At 34.2% G+C, this 25,763-nt stretch overlaps 1 protein-coding gene across 6 annotated transcripts in view; it reads left to right on the top strand.

Moving 5' to 3' along the window:
- LOC123676759 (putative fatty acyl-CoA reductase CG5065) overlaps window positions 1-14,250 on the top strand; it is a 31,318-nt gene extending 17,068 nt beyond the window's left edge. For 5 of the 6 annotated variants that reach the window (XM_045612937.1, XM_045612935.1, XM_045612934.1 and 2 more), the window contains exons 4-9: window positions 2,655-2,800; window positions 5,564-5,673; window positions 5,730-5,922; window positions 10,806-10,891; window positions 10,951-11,131; window positions 13,811-14,250. In XM_045612937.1, the coding sequence (XP_045468893.1) occupies window positions 2,655-2,800; window positions 5,564-5,673; window positions 5,730-5,922; window positions 10,806-10,891; window positions 10,951-11,131; window positions 13,811-14,156 (1,062 nt within the window). In that variant the 3' untranslated portion in view covers window positions 14,157-14,250. The remainder of the gene's footprint in view (window positions 1-2,654; window positions 2,801-5,563; window positions 5,674-5,729; window positions 5,923-10,805; window positions 10,892-10,950; window positions 11,132-13,810) is intronic. The other variant, XM_045612939.1, reaches the window with a different exon arrangement.
- The last annotated feature ends 11,513 nt before the right edge of the window (window positions 14,251-25,763 follow it).

Below are 25,763 nucleotides of genomic sequence, written 5' to 3'. Positions count from 1 at the left end.
AGCGCCCCCCATTTTCGAAAATTTTTTTTCGCCCATTATATTTTCTGATAGAATTATTTTATTCATAATTGAAGTCATATAATTTCGTTGCAATTTTAAAATAAACAATATTATACAGAATAGTTGAATAGTTTCAAAAAAATTCAGGCAGCAATAACTTGTCCAAAAATAGGGTGGGTCTTTCATATAAACTTTTTTTTGCCTCCCTCTCCTTAGTAACAGCCCCCTAAAGATGGCTCCCGAAAAGTAGTTTTCAATTTGTGAACAGTTTGTAATTGTTTTTTTTTTCATTCATTTTATATTTGTATCATTTCTCCATAATAATATCGTTTTGACATCCGCCTATTGCATAAATTTGAGGTCGAAAATAATTCCAACCTCCACAACCATTGTATCGAAGAAAAAGAAGCCGCACTTCATTCAAAAATAGATGATACCGTTTGTCGAAGAAATACCGACAAGTTTGATGAAGCGCAAAAAACTCGTGAAAATTGGGGTAATAACACATGTCGACGCTCAACCGTAATATTTATGATCTGAATGCGGAATGTCGACGCTCAACAGATATAGTTATGACTAGATTACGGTACGCTTGAATTAAGCCATACTTATATTATTTCTTCCCTTCAATTGAAGTTTTATTGATCTAGATATTTTTTTACGCTTAGTAGGCAAATTCTATGGAAGGCTAGCAATAGTTTGAATGTTTTCAAATTTCTCGGCATCGCTCGTTGCTAGGCGTATATATACATGAAAACCGAGTTATTTTTATTTCGCCTGGAGCTCCAATATTTTTTTCTTTTGATATTTTTGGGCGCCCCTATGGGCCTTGCACCCGTGGCAAGTGCCACCTTTGCCACGCCCTAGATACGGAACTGAATCTCGATTTGTTTGAACTGCTTGATAATGTTTCTATGCATGCAACTTCTTCTCCATTTGACCGACCTTCTAACTCTTATGGTTTAAAAGTTATCAATACAATCCCATTGAAAAAGTGGACACCCTGTATATATACTCACGTTTGAATTATCGGGTATTATTCGATTTCGTGTAATAGGTTACATACGTGCCAAAATTATACGCCAGTCACTCTTCTGTATATTTCTTGTGCCAAGGAGCACAAGTAAGAACAACTTCAGGGAGCAATATCGAATCTGTTATCAATAAATCAAGGAAGACAATCAGATGAGTCATTTCTCTCGAAATTGTCGAGGTCGAGGTGCACTTAGCTTACTGTAATGATTACTTATGGTGAAAACCGTTGGTTGATGTTTTCTTTTGAGTTCATTAATTTTATTCTTTGTTTGACGTATTCTTCGGAATTCGAGTTCATTGCGTTCAAGTGTACCATAAGTAATGAAAGCTTTTTGATCACTTTTGGGAAAAAGAATATTTTCGTCTCCAAAAGCAAAATGTTCAGTCACAAAATGCATTTCAGACTATTTTGGACAACTTTGGTTTGTCTGTCTGTCTTGTGACAGCCTCAACTTCTTCAATTTATCATTGGATTATAATGGAATTTTATAAGGTATCCTGTTCGAGCTTCAGATGGTCCCATATCAGCTTTTAGATTCTATATAAATTCAGTAACAACCTTTGAGTGAATATTTGAGAATATTATATAGATTCACACAGCTGGTAGAAAACATTCATGTTTTAGCTTGTGACTACATGAACTACCTTCTTGTAGTGAAATTATCAATAACGATAATTTGGCAGTATTTCGTTGACAATTTCGGCCTTCAATTCTTGTCATAATACTATGCTACTTCAAAAAGACCGCGAAATAGGTATACTGGTTGCCAAATAGGAAGCTGATAAGATCAGATAATAATTCGATCAAGTCTGTCCATTTTCATAGGCGATATCGCTAATGGCTATGCACTGCAAGAACCTATTATCTGAACAGCAGTATAAGCCAACCGGCACAAAACACTTGCTTAGTACAACAAGGTGGCGAACTCAGATGTAAGCCTTGGAGGGATGAAGAAACGAAAAAAAAAATTGGTTATTCGTTTCCAATTTCCTTTGAATTTACAGACACGTCTTGTGATTAATTTCCCCCTGTCCAAGTGTTGTATTCAAACGCGAAAAACTTAAAGATTCTCCATTCTTTAGAAGAAGTTCAAATAATAATAAGATTTAAATTAGTTTTGAGATCATGCAACAGCATTATTTTTTTTATTAATATTAAGAGTTTAACACGGAATGCAATAAAAAATAGGTAATAAAAAAATTGTTGTTGGGTGTCACCTATCAACGAGCCGTAATGGAAATCAAAATGAGACGCATCTAATTCAGATCTTGTAACTCTCAAATCCAGTTGCAGGAAAGTTAAATATTTAATGCCGCATTGAAATTTTAATCCTACATTAAATGGTATCCAATGTGCTCTTCCTTCTGGAGGATAAAAAATTTTAATGATGGCATTAAATTTTGAACGTTCCTGCAATTGGGTGTCAGTGATATACTCTTTACCAATTGGGTATACGATCCTCATTTGTCCATATTATTCACATATATTTCCAGATCATTGGTTTGATCTTAATATTTTCGGTAAGCCTTTGCTGATAACAATGAAATGGCGAGAGTCTCGTGTACTTGTACAAGCAATTGAGAATTACCTTTTTCACAAAATACAACTTATTTCACAGGCTTTTCTTCATGTATCCACCGCTTTCAGCCATTGTATCAGGAGTGATATAGGTGAGAAGTGCTATGAGGCTGGAATGGCAGCCGACAAACTCTTGGATTTCGTTGAAGAGATAGATGAAGATAGACTGACCAAAATGACACCAATGTAAGGAATCATTCTCAATCCATCATTCAAAAACTAATTTTTCCTACAACTGCTATGAAAAGTAGCATATTCTCATAGCTTACTCAATTTCAAAACTATGTGTTGCTTATACTGTCAACGAAAGCCATTTTGATTTGAATCAAGTCCATTACTTGAATTATTGAAATTTGAGCAGTTGTAGGAAAAGTATTGTGTGCAACATGTGGAGAAAAGTACTTTTTCAGCAAAGTCTGAATCGGTTTGTTGGATTGGAATTCTATGAGGAGGTTTGATACAATAAGAGATAATGTACAAGCCATAATAAGAAATCAATATTTAATTATCATAACACTACCTAATTCCTACATAATTCGCAAGTGAATATTTTTATTTTACTGGCACTCCATTCTCTGATGAAGATGACGATCCAGCTTGCATCTACTGCAATTCATTATTTTCGGCGTCTCCTCTTCGAGAACCATGGATTCGTTGCCTGCAATGTTTGAAATGTCTGTTCATAACTTCTGCTGCTGCGAAATATACAGGGTGTCCCGGGAAGAATGCGACAAACGAATACCATCAATTGAGGTCATCATGGAGGACCCGTATCAAGATGTTTCATTCACCTGAGTGCCTTTGTTGGGGATATACAGGGTGATGTTCATCTTATGAGTGAAATTTTACAGTTCGATAACTCTTTAACTAATCGACCGAATTATTTCAAATTTTGAAGTTTTGTCACCCTTTCCTATCGCCTTCCTTCAATATTTCTGAATTCGAGTAAATCAGATCCGGACTAGGAAAATTTCAGACTTTTCCTATTTTCGTGAATATTGGTTTACCTTGTACGTGAACATTATGATTTTTTTACGTTTTCGGAACCACAAAGAATCAATTCATTATAAAAATTCTAAATCTCTGCTTGGCACGGTGATACAGGGTGATCAATAAACATTCCCTTATGAGTGAAATTTTTTCAGTTCAATATCTCTTCGACAAATCCACCGAATAATTTCAATTTTCCAAGTTTTGTCGCCTTTTACTGGCGCCTTCCTTCAATTTTTATGAAATCGAATAAATCAGATCCGGACCAACAAAATTTTAGACTTTTTCTATTTTCCTGAATATTGGATCACTCTGTACGTCAATATCATAATTTTTTTTGTTTTCGTAATCACAACGAATTAATTCATAATCAACATTCTAAAACTCAGCTTGCCTCCGTCATACAGGGTGACCAATAATCATTCCCTCATGAAAGAAGTACAACCGATTCAACCGAATAAGATAGCGAAATCTGTGAAACAACTTTATCATATCAACGTGCTCAAAAATGTGTTAAAATGGAGGAATATTATTTTGAACAATATATGCTGGACTGAAAATATTCTATTTGTGATTCATTGTTTTCAAGATCAAATATTTTCAATTTATTTGATGTTTTTGTTCTATTCTTTATCCAGTTTGTTGATTAAAAGTTTTCTCGAATAATATGAGGAAAATTTAGGTGAGACATTTGTGAAGGGTGAAACAACTTCAATTTTCGAAATAATTCTACCGATGAATTCAAGATATCTTGAACTATGGAATTTCTTTCATGAAGAAATGTTTATTTTTCACCCTGAATGATGACGCCAAGCAGGGATTTAAAATTTTTATTATGAATTAATTCTTTGTGGTTACGAAAACGGAAAAGAATCATGATATCAACATACAGGGCGATTCAATATTCAAGAAAATAGAAAAGATCTTAAATTTTCCAAGTCCGGATCTGATTTACTAGATTTCAGAAATATTGAAGGAAGGCGATAGTAAAGAGCAACAAAACTTGAAAAATTGAAATTATTCGATGGATTTCTTGAAGAGTTATTGAACTAAAAAAATTTCACCCATAAGGGAATGTTTATTGATCACACTGTATGACCGTGCCAAGCAGAGATTTAGAATTTTTATAATGAATTGATTTTTTGTGGTTCCGAAAATGGAAAAAAATCATAATGTTCACGTACAGGGTAATCCAATATTCACGAAAATAGGAAAAGTCTGAAATTTTCCTAGTCCGGATCTGATTTACTCGAATTCAGAAATATTGAAGGAAGGCGATAGGAAAGGGTGACAAAACTTCAAAATTTGAAATAATTCGGTCGATTAGTTAAAGAGTTATCGAACTGTAAAATTTCACTCACAAGATGAACATCGCCCTGTATATCCCAAACGAAGGCACTCAGACGATTGAAACCTCTTGATACGGGTCCTCCATGATTACTTCAATTCATGGTATTCGTTGGTCGCATTCTTCCCGGGACACCCTGTATAGAGATGTTAACTACGTGTATCATCCCTCCCGACACAGACTGTATCAAACCTCCCTAGAAGACAAATTTATAAAATATATGTCATGAACATGATATGATATTCGATTGAAGATCTGTACTACTGGCCTATATGTTCTCGATGAAAACCGCATCAAGAATAAAGTAATTTCGTTAGTTTTTGTTGATGAAGAGTTAAAGCCTAACGTTTGTTATGCAAATTCTTACATCGAATATGTAGAAAATACACTTTATGCTTAAAAACTCTTGTTCGTGACGCGATCGTTGCTAGATTTGTACTGACATTATTTCCACACTCATAGAGGCACTGCACGCGATTACGCCTTCTTTGAAGAACCGAGGTGCGAAATTTGACCGTGTATCAAACCTCCCCTTGTATCAACCCTCCCCAGTGTCCCCTACAATTGTTTTCAGAATATGCCATTAACATCGACGTTATTGTAAATTTCAGACTTTTGGGCGAATGGCCAAATACTTACGTGTTCACTAAGGCTATAGCTGAAAACTTGGTCGCCCAAGAATTTGAAAAAATGCCTATAGCCATCATTCGTCCTGGGATAGGTAATACTACGTCCCACCATGTCAAATAAGTATTCAGCCTCTTTTGTCTTTTGCAGTAATTGCTGCTGTGGATGAACCTGTGAAAGGTTGGATCGACAATTATTATGGACCCACGGGTTCGATAATAGCCGCTGCTTTAGGTTGGCTGAGGACGATGCAGGGAAGAGACAAGAACGTTACAGACCTTGTTCCTGCTGATTATGTCATAAACGCTGGTTTAGCAGTTATTTGGGATACAGTCACTAAGAGGTGAGGATGTGTATAGATTATGTCACAAGACAATAAAATATTTTTCTGTGAATAAGAATACCCATATAGCACCCGATGTCTCGGGGATGTCCATTTCAGGACCTGTTTAGGTCTGAGCTGAACGTCCTGAACTTTTTCGGGATGTTTTGAAAACGTCCATTTCTGGACATTCTGTACTTATTCTTACGTAGTTACGTACTGATTCTGATCCATCATTATATTAATATTTTTTTTTCTCGAGACGTGATTTTTAAACCAAAATATCTTGATAGCTCGTGGTTTTCAACCTACCTCTCTATACATATAGCTTTTGTCTGTCTGTTGGAAGTAACTTATATAAAGCTTAATGCGTTACGATTTTTGACTGCTTCAGTGGACCAGTGGTGAGAGTGAACAGATTGCAACCAAGCTATCCTGGGTTCAAGTGATAACCTCTATACGATATTCAAAAAAATATGGTGCGTACAATTCCAGACAGATTTGGTTTGGCAAACTAGAACCTTATCATAAGTAGGTACTGAGCTTGTTCAGATCACGAACATTTGTACTGATATGATCTCTCAGTTATTTTGAAAAAATCTAAGATTTTGAGTATTCGAATTTAGAATTATGTACCTATATTTTTTGAGTAAACAACAATGAACTAACTTACTTAACTAATTACTTAACTAATTACTTATCTGAACTTATCTTATATGGTTTTTTATTCAATGTCCTTTTCAATAACGTGGAATCTTTCCTTAAAAAATCCAATATATTGATTCTGTAGATTCTTCGATTGTTCTGAATATTAGTGTTCATTTATATTTTTCAGCTTTCAATAATATGTTTAAATCAGCTTCTGCATGCTTTCAGGTTTTCAATAACTATTGGAAATCGACGTCAGCTCTCGAATTTCATTTTTCTCATCAGCCAAAAAAAAATCTCATTTAACATCTCTCTTCCTATGTTTTCCATTCATTAGTTTTTATTCAATTTAGTTTCGTTTGTTTCTATTCTATCCAACGTTTTATATTCACTTTTAAATTATCTCTTGAAATGATACTCTTTGAATCCTAGACTTTTTCAACTCGACAATTTCCAATTTTTTTATTCTGACGTCCTAGTTCGAATGTTCTCCCGCAATCGTCCATCGAAAAAATCTGGCCTACAGCCTACGATTTTCATCTGTGTCATATCTATGCTACTATTGTCTGTAGCTTATTTATGGATCTGCCGTCACTCAAATTCTGAAATTTTCATCAATCAAATCTTTTTCGTTTCAACTCTTAATTCTAAATAATATAACAGACTTTCGGCAAAATATAATTCTTATTTTGAATCTATTATGAATCAAAAATTATCTCAATTTAGAAAAATTACCTATGAATAGACATAATAGACAAAATCTATTACCGCATTCGCGTACTCTTTTTCTGAGAATCTAATAATAGTAGTATTCATTTGTGGCGACCTTCTTTTGTTTTCGAGTTATAAGCAAAACTAGGAAAAATGGCGATATTGAAAAAAAAATTATACCTACCTCCGCTAATACTGACGATAAAGCTCTGAAATCAAAACATTAGACACTCTTTTACTTTTAATCCAGTGGCGTTCTCGTCTTTTTTGCAAGATTTTCAATCACGAATCTTTTTTCATCATATCTAGAAAACCGACGTCATTTTGTTGTCATTCAGAAAACTGGGAGTGAAAGAGTTCGCATCAGGAAGGGGGTACCTCAAGGATTTATCTTGGGTTCAATTTTATTTATAGTTTAGGCGACTCAATTATTTGCAACAAATTTCTCCAAATGTTTTCGTAATTGCTTATGCTGATGACATGAATGTACTTATTAAAGTTGAGAATTGTGATGAATTAGCTGAGATGACTAGAGAGCTTTATTTAATTTTATTTTATTATTCATTCGTCAAAAAAGATCTCCCCAACTTTGAAACTGAAAGGATCGAAATGATGAATTTCAATATCAGGAGTAATAATGAAATATTTTTCATTTTCAATCATAATGATGATTTGCATTTGATGAGGTGAAGTTTCTGGGCATCTTGGTTGATGAAAGACTACATTGAGATCCTCATATTGAAAATCTTTGTGAAAGGCTCAGAAAGGCTTGTTCTGCGCTCAGATATATGTCAAAATTCTGATCACTTATTGTCCAAATTTCTGTGACAGAGTCCTCAATTTCTGAAAATGGACGTGAATGCTATAGAATTTGTTTTCATTATTTTTCGGAACCACAGAGTCTTATTTGGTTGGTGAAGGTATGAAGGATGATAAATAAATATATTTATTTTCTTTGTGAACTGATTTCCTAGCCAGAAATGAGAAGAAATTGGCATATAAATTCCTCTCGAATTCTATCCTCTATTGAGAAAGATCATTTCAAATTTCGATAATTCAACAATTCCGTCGATAATAACAAAGAAAAATCAAAACAAATCACTACGTTCTGCGAAAGATATACTCTGTAGTTCGGACTTTCGAAAAATTGATTATTATTCACTAGTCGAAGCTTTATAGCTGGAGTATTTGTAATATTTATTTCATTAATTAGCCCAGTTTCAGTAAAATGACGCGTCGAGATATCGAAATTCTTCGAAAAATATGATATAGGAAAAAAGGGAAAGATGACACACCTTTTGGAAAATGAGCCGGAAATCTACTGTTTTGAACTGATCGTGGTCCTAAAATCATAAATAATTGTTTAGTTATTAATCTTTCATATTATAACATTCTGATTTTGGCAATCTCTCCCGCATCCCATGGGTGAGACGACGCATTGGGTATGTTCAAGGGGCTCAACATAACACGCTCACTTTTCGGCAAATGTTTTATTCCCACAGAGCATACAGTAGTTTTTAAAGGATGTGCAGTTGTCATAAAGCCACCTGCGTCACTCCACGTACTGAATCCATTCCACTGTAGATTTGGTATTTTCGTAGCGCTCCAAGCAACCTAAGCATTCATTTTCGTCAAAAGTTTCGTCGTCTATGGAATTGTTTGTAGAAAACGCACCATTTTCTTCAGAGGAAAAACTTACCAATGTTTTTCAGGTTTTATTCTAGCAAGGTTGTTTGTCATCAACTTCTTGGGTATGTTTTTTCTGATGTCTTTTAGGATGTTTTTCTAATTATTTTTTCTGACATTTTTTTCTTCTTGAGGTTTCCTACTTTTTACCTCTCCAATCTTTGTTTTATCTGCAATCAGTCAAGTTTTGTGCAGACAAAAGCTCAAAATATTTATGCGCCCATTTTTTTTTTCATCTCGGGACGTGAATACATCTTAGGCCTTTCGAATGCTCGAAGTGGGATTTCTTTTTGAAAATAGTATAAAAAGTCGGTATTTTGGGTCTGAAAATAAAAAACTATTATGCGTCATCTGTCCTTCAATATCATGCGTCATCTATCCAAAATCCATGGGACCACCTGTTTAGGTTACAAAAAATTTCGAAAGATAGAGTTAGCTTAATGAATATAACTTTTATAATAACTCAACTCCAAACCGAATTCGTCAGAACGTCGACTTTTAGCGGACTTCTAATTAATAGTGGATCAAACACCTTGCAATCTTTTTAGGTACTTACCAACTATATATCACCAAATATCTTGTAAGTACACTGCTCAACAATTGATAGGGATCACTTACTTTTTCTGAATTTATTTCTGAAATATTCGATTATAAATTTAGTCAGATATCAGAGTATTTTCAGTTGATAATATGGTTCACTTGAGAAAAGAATGAAAAAATGGAAAGTTGGAGAGAAAAAAAGACTTTATTAGGAACACTCAAAATTCTGTGTTTGAATAACATAAAAATTTTATGATGAAACCACAAGAAGGCTGAAGTTTCGGTTAAGCTAGTACCTAATTGGTCCCCCACGAGCTCGTCTCAAGCATTGTACCCTACGAGGCATACTTTCGATCAAACGATTCAAAAAATGTTGGGGCAAATTCGTCAAAATATCCCGTAAAGCGTTAGAAAGGTCCTCCAGGTTATTGATCGGTTGTTCTAAGGTTGACAATTGTCTAGACATCTCAGACCAGACATGTTCGATGCAATTCATGTCTGGAGAGCGAGCTGGCCAGTCCATCCTATCAATAGCATGAGTTTCTAGCGCTTCATTAACCAGACGACTACGGTGTGGACGGGCATTATCGAGTTGTTGTACTGCGCTGCCGACCTCTCCAATGAACATAAGCTACTGAGTCGTTTTGGATGAACCTATTCCAAGCCCGACTCACGACACTTTGCGAAACATTCAACCGCCGGGACACTTCTCGCTGGGACAAACCTTCCTGTATCCACCGTATGATTTGGTCCAGTTGCACAGGAGACAAACGTCTTCTCGGCATGACTGATAAGCTGATATTGTTCTCATTTCTTCAATTATTGTCACCTTATGTGTTTGAACGAGAGAAAAAAACAGATTTAATAACAAATACCACATTGCTTTTCACTCCACCTGTAACAGCCTACAGATAATAATCGATTTTGTGAACAAGAGCCGATGAAGTGAGGAAGACTTTGATATAATCAACTCAAAACATTTTACTTTTTCCTTAGAGAACATATAATGTACAGATATCCACGAGATAACTTGAAAAAAATACAAATGAAGAGAAGTTCATAAGTGATCCCTAGCAATTGTTGATCAGTGTATATCTCACTTTCAACTTGATTTTTTCGAACGGCAAGAGTCTGCGCTGCGTGAACCAAAAACGCGAATTATCGAATTGCGTCTTCTCTCCCGCCGCGTCATGTCTCCCTGTTCTACCCTATATATGATAATTCTGTAAAAACTTTACTTTGCTAACGAATGAATATTTTTGTTCACCTAAAACTTCCTTTGGGATGTTTACTAAAGTGTGTAATTATATTAATTACAGAAAAAATCGTCTTCTAATTCCACCTGACGACACTGAAGAGCCTATATTCAACATTGTCAGTTCACCGGAGGCACCCGTCACTTGGAGTAGGTTCTTTACAATTCTCATAAACCCTCCGACAATTAATGATGTATTGTATTTACAGAAGAATTTATGAAATTGAACGTGAATCACGCATTCCATGTACCAGTCACAGAGCAAATTTGGCACAATACTTTTTTAATGAGGGAAGGACGTCTGCATGCATTGTTAGCATGTTTCTTTCTCCATACATTTCCAGCTTATTTGATTGATTTTATTTGTATATGTATAGGAAGGCAACCCAAGTGAGTATAGTGGAAGAAGAGTGGTGGGTTCCATAAAACATTTATCATAGTTATTTGTTTTACTAGGCAGGGCCGTCGCTAGGGGGTAGACAGGGTAGGCGGTCGCCTAGGGCGGCAAAATTCAAGAGCGGCATTTCAAGCTTGATCAACAAAATTACATGTGTAGAAATTCAAAAGACTGAATGAGAATAGTTCAGTCAGCAGCAACAGGAAGGAATACCGACAAATTTAATTAACATCAAAAACCATCAGAGGTGCCGCATTATACATTATACTCATAAATATCCAGATGTGGCGTGATCCCCTCATAGTGCTGTTTACGAGTTATTGCACCTAAAACAAACACATGCACTCATCAGGCTTGTCGGCGTTCGCTTCACGTTGCCGAATTTCATTGCCACTTGGGGTTCTGGATTATTTTCTTTTTAATTCTCTAATCAGAATGTTGATTCCTCAGAATGGAATGCAAAATATAAGAAAACAATTCCATTTCATCACTTACAACTGATCCTTTTTAAAAAATATAAGAAATTTCATTATTTCATATCACATTCCATTAGTTCATAATATTCTTCATTTTTTATATCAAATCATCTAGTGTTGGAAGTGGGAGCCTTCGAATTAAATAATGGTTCGTCCGCATCATCCGATTGTTTCACTCGATAATCTTAAATAAAAAAAACAAATTTTCAAGCTTTTTTTAGAATCGAAACTGAGCTGAAACTGCAGGGCCCCCTCTAGAGGGGCGGCAAATGATGAAGGGCGGCATTATCTTTTTTTCTAGGAAATCTGAATTACTGGAAGAACGAACCAAATACTTTTTTTTGATTCAAACCAATTCCACAAATGATTTTTTTCATCAAATTTACTGATCTTAAACATTTTTGTATCGTGGATATCTGTAACTATTATTCGAATTTTAAATAATTGTTCATCCGCATCATCTGGTTGTTTAATTCAATCATATACAGGGTGTTTCCTAAACATGCGGAAAAAATTCAGGGGGTTGTTCCTTGGACTATTTTAAGCATGTTTTGTCCTTGGATGATTTTTGAAAAACCTCTTTGTTTCGAAGATACAGGGCGAACAACATTTTTCATATTTTTAAAATTAATAATAGTTTAAATAAAAATGCGTACCGCAATGTGTTTACTAAGTAGGTACAATTTATTTTTAAATTTGTTCAACAACATTCCAATTACTAAAAACGGCCAGTTTTTTGACTAAAAATTGATAAGTGCAGATGGTAAAGGAATACAGATTAAACACGGTTTTCATTTGAATTCGTTTTGTGATGTATTAGCAATTTTTAGTCAAAAAACTGGCCGTTTTTAGTAATTGGAATGTTGTTAAACAAATTTAAAAATAAATTGTTCCTACTTAGTAAACACAGTGCGGTACGCATTTTTATTTCAACTATTATTAATTTTAAAAATATGAAAAATGTTGTTCGCCCTGTATCTTCGAAACAAAGAGGTTTTTCAAAAATCATCAAAGGACAAAATATTCTTAGAATAGTCCAAGGAATAACCCCCTGAATTTTTGCCGCATGTTTAGGAAACACCCTGTATATCAAAGAAAAAAAAAACAAATTGTTCGATCATTATATGTAGTCAAAAGTCAAAACTCGGCAGAATAATCTGAAACCTAAGATCAATTCATATGTTTTTATCATTTATTCATTCGAATTCAGTTGAGAACGTTTATTGTTCAATTGTTCATTGCATTCCACTCATCGTGAATCATCTATTTGCAAATAAATTCACCACACCAACATCAAATTATAATCGTGAAAAATTTCATTAATTTCGGGTGAAATTTTTTTCAGTGTAGACATCTAAAAAAAATTTTTTGTTCGATTTATGAATATTTTCTTCACAGAAATCTTGAAAATTCAGTTCATTCAGAAAATATTATTCGAATTGACAACCGAGAAAAGAAATCTCCATCGTTGCAGGTTTTTCACCATTTTGATTTTTTTAATGTCCTTCACCTTATTAGAATTGACCACTCAAAAATATTCTGATATTAGCAAAAATCGTGATTTTAAAGGCTATACATAACTGATCACACTCAATAGAATATAGAACACCCTGTATCTCGCTTATGCTTCGAAAACGAGGTACATATATATCTCATAAGACAAAATTTATTCTCCCCAGTATCATTTACACGTCTATATAAGTTTGTCCAGTTTTTTAATCAAATACCCTGTATTAGCTCTTCGGTCTTCAACAGCGAAATTGGCGCATGAATAATCGACCGCTCCTGAGTTCATGTCAGTGCTTTCCCCATTTTGGTTTTTCAGAATTGTTTTCTTCTGGTTTAATTTGCGAAATTCTGCGGAAATATAATTTTATATGTTTACTGACATGCGTGCATATGTTAAATAACTCCCTTACTTTCAAATTGATAGAATTCATTGGAAAACCTGCGGAAAGAACTGGTTCAGTAGTTTTTTTACAACCCAGCAGATCAGAAGAACTTGTCTTTAAAAAATTGATTGCAATTCATGAACCCCAAAAAGCATATTTCTGGGATGTCTAGAGCCTACTGTGTCCTACGCCTTCTTGTCTCAATGTCATTTTGCGTAAAGATCTACTTATCATTCAAGGATTGTCATCATTGATATTTCGATTTTGTCTTTATTATTTTCTCAAATATGTACTTTCTACACAGGATGGTTAAAGGGTACCAGAAAATAAACAAATTCTGTGAAGTGATGACCTATTTCGCCCTCAGGGAATGGAAGTTTTTTAACAACAATATACAGGACTTATGGAGAAGAATGGACCCAGGAGATAAGCAACAGTATCCCTTCAGCATGGAAAATTTCGATTGGGATACTTATTTCCGCTATTACGTAAGAGGTACAAGAGTTTACCTTTTGAAAGACCCTCTGGAGACAGTCCCCAAAGGCCGGGTGTTATATTGGAAGCTTTTCTTCGCGCACTACGCCCTCACTGCTATCTTGCTCTTGATCTTTTTCAAGATTTTGTACTTGTTGTGTTCTTGTATATTTTGAAGTGAACGTGATTGAGCTGTCGATTGAATATGTTGTTATATTTGTTGGCATATTTATGTTATTGTAGGTGTATATTGAAAAATAATAAGAAAATTTTTTGGCTATCATTTTGAACCAAGCACAACGGAGGAAATCTATTTTTCATACAGAGTTTTTGGAATTGAGGTTCCTCGATAAATCAAATTTGAAAAAAAAGGAAAAGATTACCATCCCTGGCAAGTAAATTATTGCCGGGGTGTGAAGTTGAGGAAACCAAACATTGTAGTTTTGTAATGTTGTTTCACAACGAGGTAATCTACTATTTTTTCTGAAATCACAATAATAATTATGTGAATTAAGGATTCATTAAATAAAGAACTATTTTCGATTACAATCTCATTACCTATGAAATCATTCCCTTGACAATCGATATACAGATAGCCCCTCAGAGTAATAAAATAGATAGAGGGAGCATATGTCATTTTCAGTGAGCAAATTTTGTCCCCAACATGAAGTAACGAATTTGACATGAAGCGCGCGGAAATTAAAACATTTCAGTGATATGCTATTTTATTCGATTCCATAGACATATAGACATATTCTGCTCCACAAGTTGAGGAAGTTTTAGTTTTTTCAGCAATTTTTTAAATATAATAGATCTAAATGTTTACTCCCTTATCGAACATCAACCATAGCTTGACAACGCGTTTGCATAATTTCGATCAGATTGTTGAAGCAGCCAATTTCTCTCCAGAGTTGTTGTTCTTGATGCGTATGATGAGGTGATTGGTGAGAATCTAAAGCTCTTTGTAGCGATCCCAAGCGTGTTCAATGGAATTGAGGTCTGGTGACCGAGGGAGTTAGGCCAAATGCAGAATATCGTGGATTTCCAGAGCTTCATCGACAAATCTCACACTATTAGTCTAAGATCCCGATATAAAACGACCTTTTCCGAAATGCTTATTTGATAAAACGTATTTTATATTTAATTCAACATGTCAATAAATATATCACATATGGGTTGCCTAACAAATTTTAGTCCAGAGTAGGTTTAATTAATAATTAAAAAAAAATTTTTTTTCGAACATTTCACCGGTTTGCTTATTAGATAAATTCTATAGCAATCGAAAGTATGAAGCCCATAGAATGTGCAAACGTTAGGTTGCCTATTTTTTTCCGGTCACAACTCTCGGGTTGCCAGGTATAAACAGGTCAATCTATACTAGCATTTTGCAACGGTCTGACTATTTAATCAAAATCAATAAAATTAAAGATTATTTCATTATGAACACGGTGGTATAGGGTTGCCTGCGAAAAATCAGTCCAGAATCCCGGTTGTCGAATTTTAAAAAGTTAAATATTACTGCGAGTGAATGTGTGCGACTGAGAGGTCCCAATCAACCATCTCATGCGGTAGAAGAGGACACAGCATAGCAGCTGTTTGAAGTCCGTCCAGTGAAAGAAAGAGAGTGCGCATGCTATTTGTTCTTGGAAATGAAAAGGATAGCGATAGACTCGTATACAGTGTGACCAGATTTAGTAGAAATCTACTTTTTTAGTAGATTTTTCGCATTTTCATGGAGTTTTTAGTAGGAAGAAATCCTTTGGTAGATTTTAGTAGATTTTGGTAGTTTTAAAAATATAACCGAGACGATTGAGAATATGGAAATTCGGATGTCTAGACTGTTTCTATGAATCAATTCATTGTTCATTAACATTGAGGTTCTACGTTCTACGTTCTACGTATTTCTAGAAGAACGTACCTACTCAAACATAATAAAATCATAAAACTTCTGTCGGCTGAGAATAAATACGAAGAATGATGGAATATCCGAAGGGTGCCTCACTGAAAACAGATGGTGTGTAAACTTCCGTTGAAAATATACCATTATCTCACATTTGGTATTCTATTCAGTGGAAAATATATGTCTTACTGGAATTTCATCTACAAATTTGGGTGGCTGCATATTTCAGATTTCGAATGCCAAATGCAAGAGAATATTTTCGGCTATTAACCGCATCAAAACAAAAAATAGACACAGATTTCTAAATAAACATAAAGCATTATTATAACATGCTAAAGAAGGACTTAAAGAGATAGGTGATTGTTGTCGTTTTCAACCTACAAAAAATATGCTCGATTCGATGGATAGTGAAAATTTATGTTGGATGTTAAAGACGATGATTGGACTGCAGATTGATACTGATTTTACAATTATTTTTTTTATGTTCAACTGTAGTATTTCATTTCTTCATTTAATGTTATTTTTATCCGAAAGATTTTAGTTTTTATCTCTATTTATATCCTTTTGTTTATTTAAATATATAAATTTGTTTGTTTATATTTGCTATTTTGATCCTATTTGTTTTTGTTCGGTTTTTTTTCTTTTTTTTGTCGTTCAAATTTTGAAATAAAATCTTGTTTTATTTTCGAATCTGAACACATCTGTACCGTATATCCTATTCATGAAGTAAAATTTAACCATAAGAGACATTAGAATAAAGTGTATTCTGAATAATGTTAAAATCTAATGCAGCGCCATTTTGTGAAATTTTGTCAAAGAATATGTAGATTTTTAGTAGATTTCTGAACGGTGTTGGCAGATTTTTAGTAGATTTCTGTGGCAAGTTTGGTAGATTCACTATATTTCAACCTGGTCACGCTGCCTCTCAGTCGCACACATTCACTCGCAGCAATATTTTACTTTTTAAAATTCGACAACCGGGATTCTGGACTGATTTTTCGCAGGCAACCCTATACCACCGTGTTCATAATGAAATAATCTTTAATTTTATTGATTTTGATTTAATGGTCAGACCGTTGCAAAATGCTAGTATAGATTGACCTGTTTATACCTGGCAACCCGAGAGTTGTGACCGGAAAAAAATAGGCAACCTAACGTTTGCACATTCTATGGGCTTCATACTTTCGATTGCTATAGAATTTATCTAATAAGCAAACCGGTGAAATGCTCGAAAAAAATTTTTTTTTTTATTATTAATTAAACCTACTCTGGACTAAAATTTGTAAGGCAACCCATATGTGATTTATTGACATGTTAAATTAAATATAAAATACGTTTTATCAAATAAGCATCTCGGTGAAGGTCGTTTTATATCGGGATCCTATTCTATATGGGATAACGCAGTATCGTTCAAAAACAAGAAATTTGACCTATAACAGTAGTATGAAACAATGGAATAATGTTGTCATTAACTTGGTTAATGTTAATATGTAAATTTGCACATTCATGGTAGCACCAACAATTCTGTACGTCCATTCAAACAAATGTCTCCCCTTACAGTAACTGTTTCACCTCTGAACGGATGAGTTTCCTGAACCGATATGCGATTTTTGGGCACCAGAGTATGGGTCCATACCTGAACACTCCGACTATGCAAAAACAATCCATCTCGACTCATTTGTGAACAATACAGACCTTCATTGAATGTTGCAATTCACGTGCTCATTGGCCCATTCAAATCGCAGTCACATATGATTTTAAGTTAATGGAATCCTTTTCAAAATCTTCGGGAATGTATATTGTCTTCGACGAGCTGTTTCAGTCGAAACCAAAACACCAGAAGCGTTCAAAAGCTGCTATTGCATGATTCGACAAGTACTTGAAGGCTCTCTACGTGTAGGCAAAGTCAGAAACCGATCTTGTGCAGAAATGGTAGATCTTGGGCGTCCACTTTTTGGTAACGTTTCCAGTTTCTCGAAATCGATGGTTGAGTCGGGAAACTACGCTTTCACCAATTCGAAAGAAATTCGCAACATCTTTCTGATTGGCCATATTCACTTCATCCGCAATCAGTTCACGTCAAGACATTATTGCAAAATGAATTTTCAGATTATGAATCAGAGTTGATTGTAAGAACGTAAAACAACAAATGATTCAAAATTTTTAGGAACGCCAACGACAAGAACATGCCTGAAACTGAGAAATTTATCAAATGAGGAGCAAAAATCCATTCAGATATATAAGAAAGAAAACATTTTATTTCTCATAAATGAACATTTGGTGGATAAGAATCGGCATCTTTTGAAACGGTCAAAAAAATTTTTGAACTCCTTTAACTTTTGTGGATCAGTTCATTGCACTCAATTCCATTCTACATCTATGATCAATTCAGAAAAAGAACTTCAACCTCTTCAAACGACGTGAAACAACCGTTGACAGTTGGCGCGCAATAGTAGCCAAACCTTGGATTTCAGCAGTCATATAAGTACAGATAATAATAAATATTCTACTCACTAAAAATTAAGAAAAAAATTGGATTCCAAATATTCAAATTTGCATTATCAATTGAAAATCACTCAAATAAATATATTTGATTCAATATAATATACATTCATAACGAATAGTAAAATTGTGGATTTGAAAATATATCACAATCCGACAACCTAACCTAACCATGTTGGGGACATGTTTAAATTGCGTACACTCCCTCTATGCATGTTTATTATTCTATATACTGGTCAATTCTATCAATTATGTCAATGACGTAAAAGAACATTTTCTTAAAAGAATCCCTAATAATATTGGTTTTAGGCTTGAGGAGGTCTCAAACATCCAAGTAAGGGATGTAATACTTTCTTTAAAAAATTGCAGATCGAGAGATTTCTATGGCCTATCTGTGTCACTTATCAAAAAAAATGTAGATACTATTGTTTCCCCAATGACTCGAATGATAAATAGAAGTCTGCGTGAAGGGATATTCCCTGACTGTTTGAAGATTTCGAAGACTATTCCTTTGTTCAAGAAGGGCGACTCCAATGACGTATCAAACTATCGACCCATATCACTTGTGCCCGTTTTCTCAAAAATTATCGAGAAGATTGTTTGCAATCAAATTGTTCAGTACTTTGAATTAATAAGCTGTTTTCAGAATCACAATACGGATTCCGCAAAAAAAGAAGTACCATTGATGCCATTCTCCATTTTGTTGATTATACAACAATTGAGTGTTGATTGAGTGTTTCGAGTTAGGTCTTTACTCCTTTTCTTTATTTCTTGATTCGACAAAGGCTTTTGACTGCGTGCTTCATTCTGCTCTCCTTGAAAAACTAGAATTTCATAAATTTGACAGCATCAGCATCAAACTCATTAAGTCTTTCTTGAGCAATAGGCTTCAGGCGGTGTGTGTTGATGGTCAGTGGTTCAGAGAAAAAAATATAATTATTGGGGTGCCGCAGGGCTCAATCATGGGCCCTATTCTTTTTCTGATTTTTATAAATGACTTTCCGGATTATTTTAATCACTGTTTGACAATTCTTTATGCTGATGATACAACTATTAATATATCTGAAAAGGATTATAGTAAGGGGATTGAGTTGCGTGAGAATGCGCGTTTTGAGGCCTTTAAGTGGTTTTCTGGGAATGGTTTAAGTTTGAATGATGATAAAACCGAATTGATGACTTTTTCATTGAGACCTGTTGATGAGGACCGAGTTGTGAGGTTTCTCGGCTTATTTATGGACACTAAGCTCACTTGGAGTGCGCATGTTGGCTTCCTGTCTGCTCGGATATCAGGGAATATATTCCTATTAAGAAGTCTTGCGCTGTCTCTATCTCAGGATGCACTAAAGACAGCTTACTATTCGCTTTGTGAGTCCCATTTTAGGTATGGCATTCTGGTGTGGGGATGCTGTGCGGAGTTTGAGAGGTTGTTTGGATTACAACGTAGGGCTGTCAGAATTTTAGATAAAATTAAATATCGTGAGGATCTTTCACTAATCTGAGGATTCTCACTCTGCCTAGCGTCTTCATTCTGGAGTGTCTCCTATATGCTTATTCAAACCTTGGGGAGAGACGATTGGGTGCGGATGTTCACGATCATGACACTAGAGCCAAGCATGATATAAGTGTGCAATATTACAGACTGAGGAGATCGCAGAATGGACCCAACTTTCTGGCCTTCAAGTTTTTTAATACGCTGCCTGTAGGTTGGAGATCGCTGCCACCTACCCATTTTAAAAATAAAATTAAAACATTGTTACTGGATAAGGCTCCTTATAATTTCAATGAGTTTTTTGATTTAAAGTTTGATTGATTGCTTTGGAGACTTACATGTTTTTTTTTTGTGTAGTTTGTAGTTGTATTTCAGATGTCTGACGTGTGTAAATACTTTTGTATATTAACACCAATAAGTATGATTGATTGATTATATAATAGTCCCAACTAATTTCAGTTGAATATCCATTTATATAAACGAATAAACTTTATTATTATTATATTGCCGTAATATTCAAAATGGACAGTGATGATGATATTCTGATGTGCTGAACACCACCATAGTAGGTAAATGTAGCTGAATATTGTTGCCAAATAAATCCGAGGCAAAATATGAATACGCTAACAATAGTTTCATGGAATATTTCCATGAAAAAAGTCTACGTTCCTTTTTGAAAATGTAAGGAATGAAGAACGAAGTTGAAATAATCTACAATAGGGTGTAGCTACAAGCTACACCCAGTACAAAAGAAGATGTTAGTATTTTAGAATATTCTAAATTGCGTGCTTTCCTGAAAAGCCAGAAAGATTGAATATGATATGATTACTCATATGAATTAAAAAAGCATTTCTTATTAATTCTAGTCCTGCTGACCCGAATCTTCTCTGAAATAGTTTTCATACTCATTACACTGAGATAGAGCTGAGACTAGCACCGAATAATAGTGGCTCGAGCACCAAGCACCACTTTTCACAAAGGATTCGCGAATACTAAGCACTTTGTAGAAGTGATTTGATATTTCGAGCACTAAGCACTTCATAAGGAACTGTTGAATGTGAAGTTTTTTAATCGGTATAAATATTGTACACATTCAACATAATATGTAAGATAGATTATTGTCGGGTAAGAGAAGAAGTAGATCAGAATTTTATTGAAGCGAACTTCGAAATAGTAAAATTTTCTGAATGAAAAAAAAGGTTATTTTATATCATAGTAAAAAAACTCAAGAGAAATAACAAAATCAAAATGTATGAGCAAAACTAGTATAAAACCGAACAACGTAAAATTATGGATTTTTTTATTTTTAATGCTTTGATTTTTATTTGTAAAAAAATGTTTGACGATTTTCAAATGGAAATAACAATTTTCATTATAATGATTGATACTAGTTTACCTACGTATTGATTGAATAAGAAATAGCGAAAACCTGCATGAAAATACAAATGTGAAGAATTATTATTCCATACTTGAAAACTCACACAAAATTTCTTATCATACTCCTCTTCCTATGTTATGATTTAAGAATTGAAATGATTAGGTTTGAAGTGTCTCAAAAACTCAATTGTTACTAATATTTTTTTGGTGAAAATCAATTAGATTAAATTTTCCAAAATAGTTATGTCATTTCAAAGTAAATTTAATCTTTAGTTCAAGAAGAATTCATAGTTTTATCATGCAAATTTATACCTAATATTTAATTTTTTAAGCAAAATGCATCGTGATACAACACTCAGTGGGTGATGAGGGCTTTAGAATGAAGGGAAGTTGAATAAAAAGCTATAAAATAGAAAATCTCAGCGTTAAATATCAAATATTATCAGATTTTCATAATTCAAAAGAAAGCCTTAAGAACAATGTTACAAGTAGGTTACAAAGAATTTTGTTGATAACTATTGAAGAAAAAAAAATTTAGAAAGTATATACAAACTTCTGATATTCTTCAGCAAACATAATTACAATTTTGATATTCACGGAAATAAAAATCATACAGGGTGGCCACTTTTTCAATGGGATTGTATTGGTAACTTTTAAACCACAAGAGTTAGAAGGTAGGTCAAATGGAGAAAAAGTTGCATGCATAGAAGCACTATCAAGTAGTTCAAACAAATCGAGATTATCAGGGCCGGTTATTGAGATATCATAAGAAAAGTAAATTCTGTCATTTTGATTTTTCTTTTTTTCCCACTTTATTTCAAATATTATCAGAAAATGTTATAGGAATTGTTTATTCGACAGTAAATCGTTCTCAGTTTGACGTAATCAGATTTCGTATCCAATGTTTCGTGCTCTCTGGGCCACCCTCAACCTCATTTTTTTCAATACGGACTTGTATATTTTATGACACCTTTCGAAATAACTTTTAACGCTGGATTCAACGATATATCATACAATGTCATTCAAAGTTGATTTTCAGGTGATTTTGACCTTTATCCAAATTTCTTTGGGTCGGATCTGTATTACATTCAGGTACCTTTAGTTTAATTAACAACAAGCAATACATTTCGATGAGAAAATCAACTTACTCATCTTGAACTAAATGGAACATATCAGAATCCAATCAAGAAACGAGTAATAATTATTTACATATTTCAATTCATAATAATTAAACGAATTATCAGAAAGAAAAATTATCAGAAGAAAAATCGAATGATTATTCGAAAGTTAATGAAAATGAATGAAGTAAGTGTTCGAAATGTCCACCATTTTGTAAAATGCACTTAACGGTTCTGGAACTCATACTTCTTATACATTTGCTTATTTCGTCTTCTTGAATACCTTCCAATACATCTCAATCTTCTCGGGAGAAATCACTATTGTTGGATTTGTCATTTGTTCCAGAATCGAACTTTATTTTGATATTATTACGATATAAGTTTTGCAAGGCTTGGTATTCAAATTTAAAATCATTGTATTCGCGTCTCTTGACTATTTTATTAACAGCTGTTTTTGATAAATTGCATTCACTACAGATCCGACCCAAAGAAAATTGGATAAGGGTCAAAATCACCTGAAAATCAACTTTGAATGACATTGTATGATATATCGTTGAATTTAGCGTTAAAAGTTATTTCGAAAAGTGTCATGAAATATACAGGTTCGTATTGAAAAAAATGAGGTTGAGGGTGGCCCAGAGAGCACGAAACGTTGGATACGAAATCTGATTACGTCAAATTAAGAACAATTTATTGTCGAATAAAAAATTTCTGTAACATTTTTTGATAGTATTTGAAATAAAGTGGGAAAAAAAGAAAAATCAAAATGACAGAATTTACTTTTTTTATGATATCTCAATAACCGGCCCTGATGATCTCGATTTGTTTGAACTGCTTGATAATGCTTCTATGCATGCAACTTTTTCTCCATTTGACCTACCTTCTAACTCTTATGGTTTAAAAGTTACCAATACAATCCCATTGAAAAAGTGGCCACCCTGTATAATAAAAATTAATACCTTTCGTGTTCTTACTCTTAATAACGTGCTAAGGAAAAATCTGTAGAAACATAGGCGTAACGAGAGAGGTGTTATCGGGGACATAACCCTCCTATTGATGAGAATAAATAAGAATAAATTGTAAATAACACTTTGAAACAATTTTTACATGAAAAATTGAAAGATTTTGTTTTTTCAAAGTAGGTGTAAATCAACTCCAGATGACTAATGACAAATATTTGCCGCCGAAATTCAACTAGAACCATAAATCCTTTTTTTCTGATCGAACCAATATTGAGCTATATCGCCTTAGTTACCATGTGTCATAACACACTCATATTTCCCAAGGGAAATATGAAACGTCAGTTCATATTTCCCTAGGGAAATATGAAACTATTTCTTTATTTAGTAACAAAATGGAAACTGCAATTGTTGAAATTTCCACTAAAAGTATTTCCACCAGATACAAAGGAAGAAGAAATATCTTGTTCATAATTATTCGACGACGAGACTACAGTTTTCTTGAGAACATTCCTTGCAGCAGCAGTCTCGGACGATTCTCCCAAAACGGTCTTCAAAGATTGTGATGCTGCAGATGGCTCACCCTCCACACCTGCTATCATCTTCGCTACCTTATTTTTGTGCAGCATACTGTCCGCCAGATAGCCTTCTGCAACAGACGAACTTTTCCAACCACCATGTCTCTTGAGTGTTGTCATTGAGGCTCCCGCATCGGCAACCAATGTCGCGGATGTTCGTCTTCCACAATGACCTGTATAGGTTTTCGGATTATCTAAACCCAACCATTCAGCAACCTTACTCGGAATTTTTCCGAAGGTATTTTTGCCGACAGGCTGAAGAGTACACTTCTTATTCCTATAAGCTACGAAGAACCTAAGAACGCCTTGCGGGCGCAACGCTGAATACTCCCTCACCAAACGAGCAGCACCCAGATCTTCTTCATCAATTATAGTGAATATTCTGTTTATATCATTCTTAGTCTTTGAGACTTTGATTATGATTACCGAACCACGATCTTCGATATCTGAAGATAGCATATTCACCAACTCTCGTGTTCTGCAGGCGCCAAAGATTTCCATTATTAAAACAACCTTCAAAATTATGAATGTAAAAATCTTATCAACAGAGGAAATCAAAATGAAACTTTTACCTTATACATCAAAAAAACGTCATTAGGAGCTTCACTCAAGAATGTCTTGAGCTGCTCCCGGGACAACACTGATGATTTTTTAGGAACGTATCCTTTATTTTTGTTCTTAACAAATGCTTCGACTTCATCGAATAATTTGACATCAGTTTTTTCCTTCAAATGTAGCATTGATCTTAACATCGATAGTTTCGGCCATAACGTGTTTGGAGAATATTTCTGGGACTGGGGATCGAATGAATTAATCATACATCAAGAATAACAAGAATCAGAGCAACATACCAAATCTTGGAAATATGCTAACAAAATACTATCGCTCACACCGTCCACCAATTTTTTTCTTTTCCACTCCTGAAAGCATTCGTACTCTTTACTGTAGGCAGCTTGAGATTTGGCTGGAACCAAAGATTCACGGGCCTTTGCCGCTTGAGTTTCGACGTAGTTCGACATTTTTTCATTAATTTTATTTTTGACAAGACGTCAAAATGAAACCAGTCAACCAAGATTCTCAGAAACATGGCCCATAGCAACGTTAAAAATTTAATTATTACAAAAATATACAATCTAATAATAATTTTTCCTTATCAGATTGTTTCAATCAGAAAAAAACTATTGATTACACCACGGGAAATATGAATACATTTCCCTCGGTTGTCTATACATCCCTCGGGCTCCGCCCTCGGGATGTAACTTTGACAACCTCGGGAAATATACTATTCATATTTCCCTAGTTGTAATAATAGCTATTTTTCTGTATACGGAAACACAATAATATAGTCTAGTTTTTGAGAAATTTAAATTCTATTCTTCGATTTTGTCTCCAACATTCAAGAACTGTGTTCTCGTGGTCTAGAAGGATCAAGGCGGTAGTGAAAATAAATTGTGCTCTAAATTTCTTGAAGATAAACTTTCAAAGATTCGGAGCAGATTCTAAAAAGCAGATGGGTTTTTTTGTTCGATTTCAGGATTCTACACATTCCAAAACTCAAACTCTGAACATTTCAGGGTTTTCAAATTTTTCATTTTCTTCGAAACATAAATTAATTATTGAAAATAATCAACCAGAAGTCCGCCGTTCAGAGTATTGTTTTGAAATTATAAAAGTTATTTCAATGGAATTTGATACAAAAACCGACTGCTCCCGCCATCTTGAAAACACGATCCATCAATGTAAATGCAGAAAAAATATGATACTCAATAAATTATCTCCGGGTGACCTTGCATTCATTCAGGAATTACGCACAATTATAAGTATCGATTCAGACTCATTTATGTTCATTTTTTATTAATA

The sequence above is a fragment of the Harmonia axyridis genome, chromosome 3, assembly GCF_914767665.1.
Source record: "Harmonia axyridis chromosome 3, icHarAxyr1.1, whole genome shotgun sequence".
Lineage (NCBI taxonomy): Eukaryota > Metazoa > Arthropoda > Insecta > Coleoptera > Coccinellidae > Harmonia > Harmonia axyridis.
Note: the sequence above shows the minus strand (reverse complement) of the source record. Positions and strands in the feature narration are given on the sequence as shown.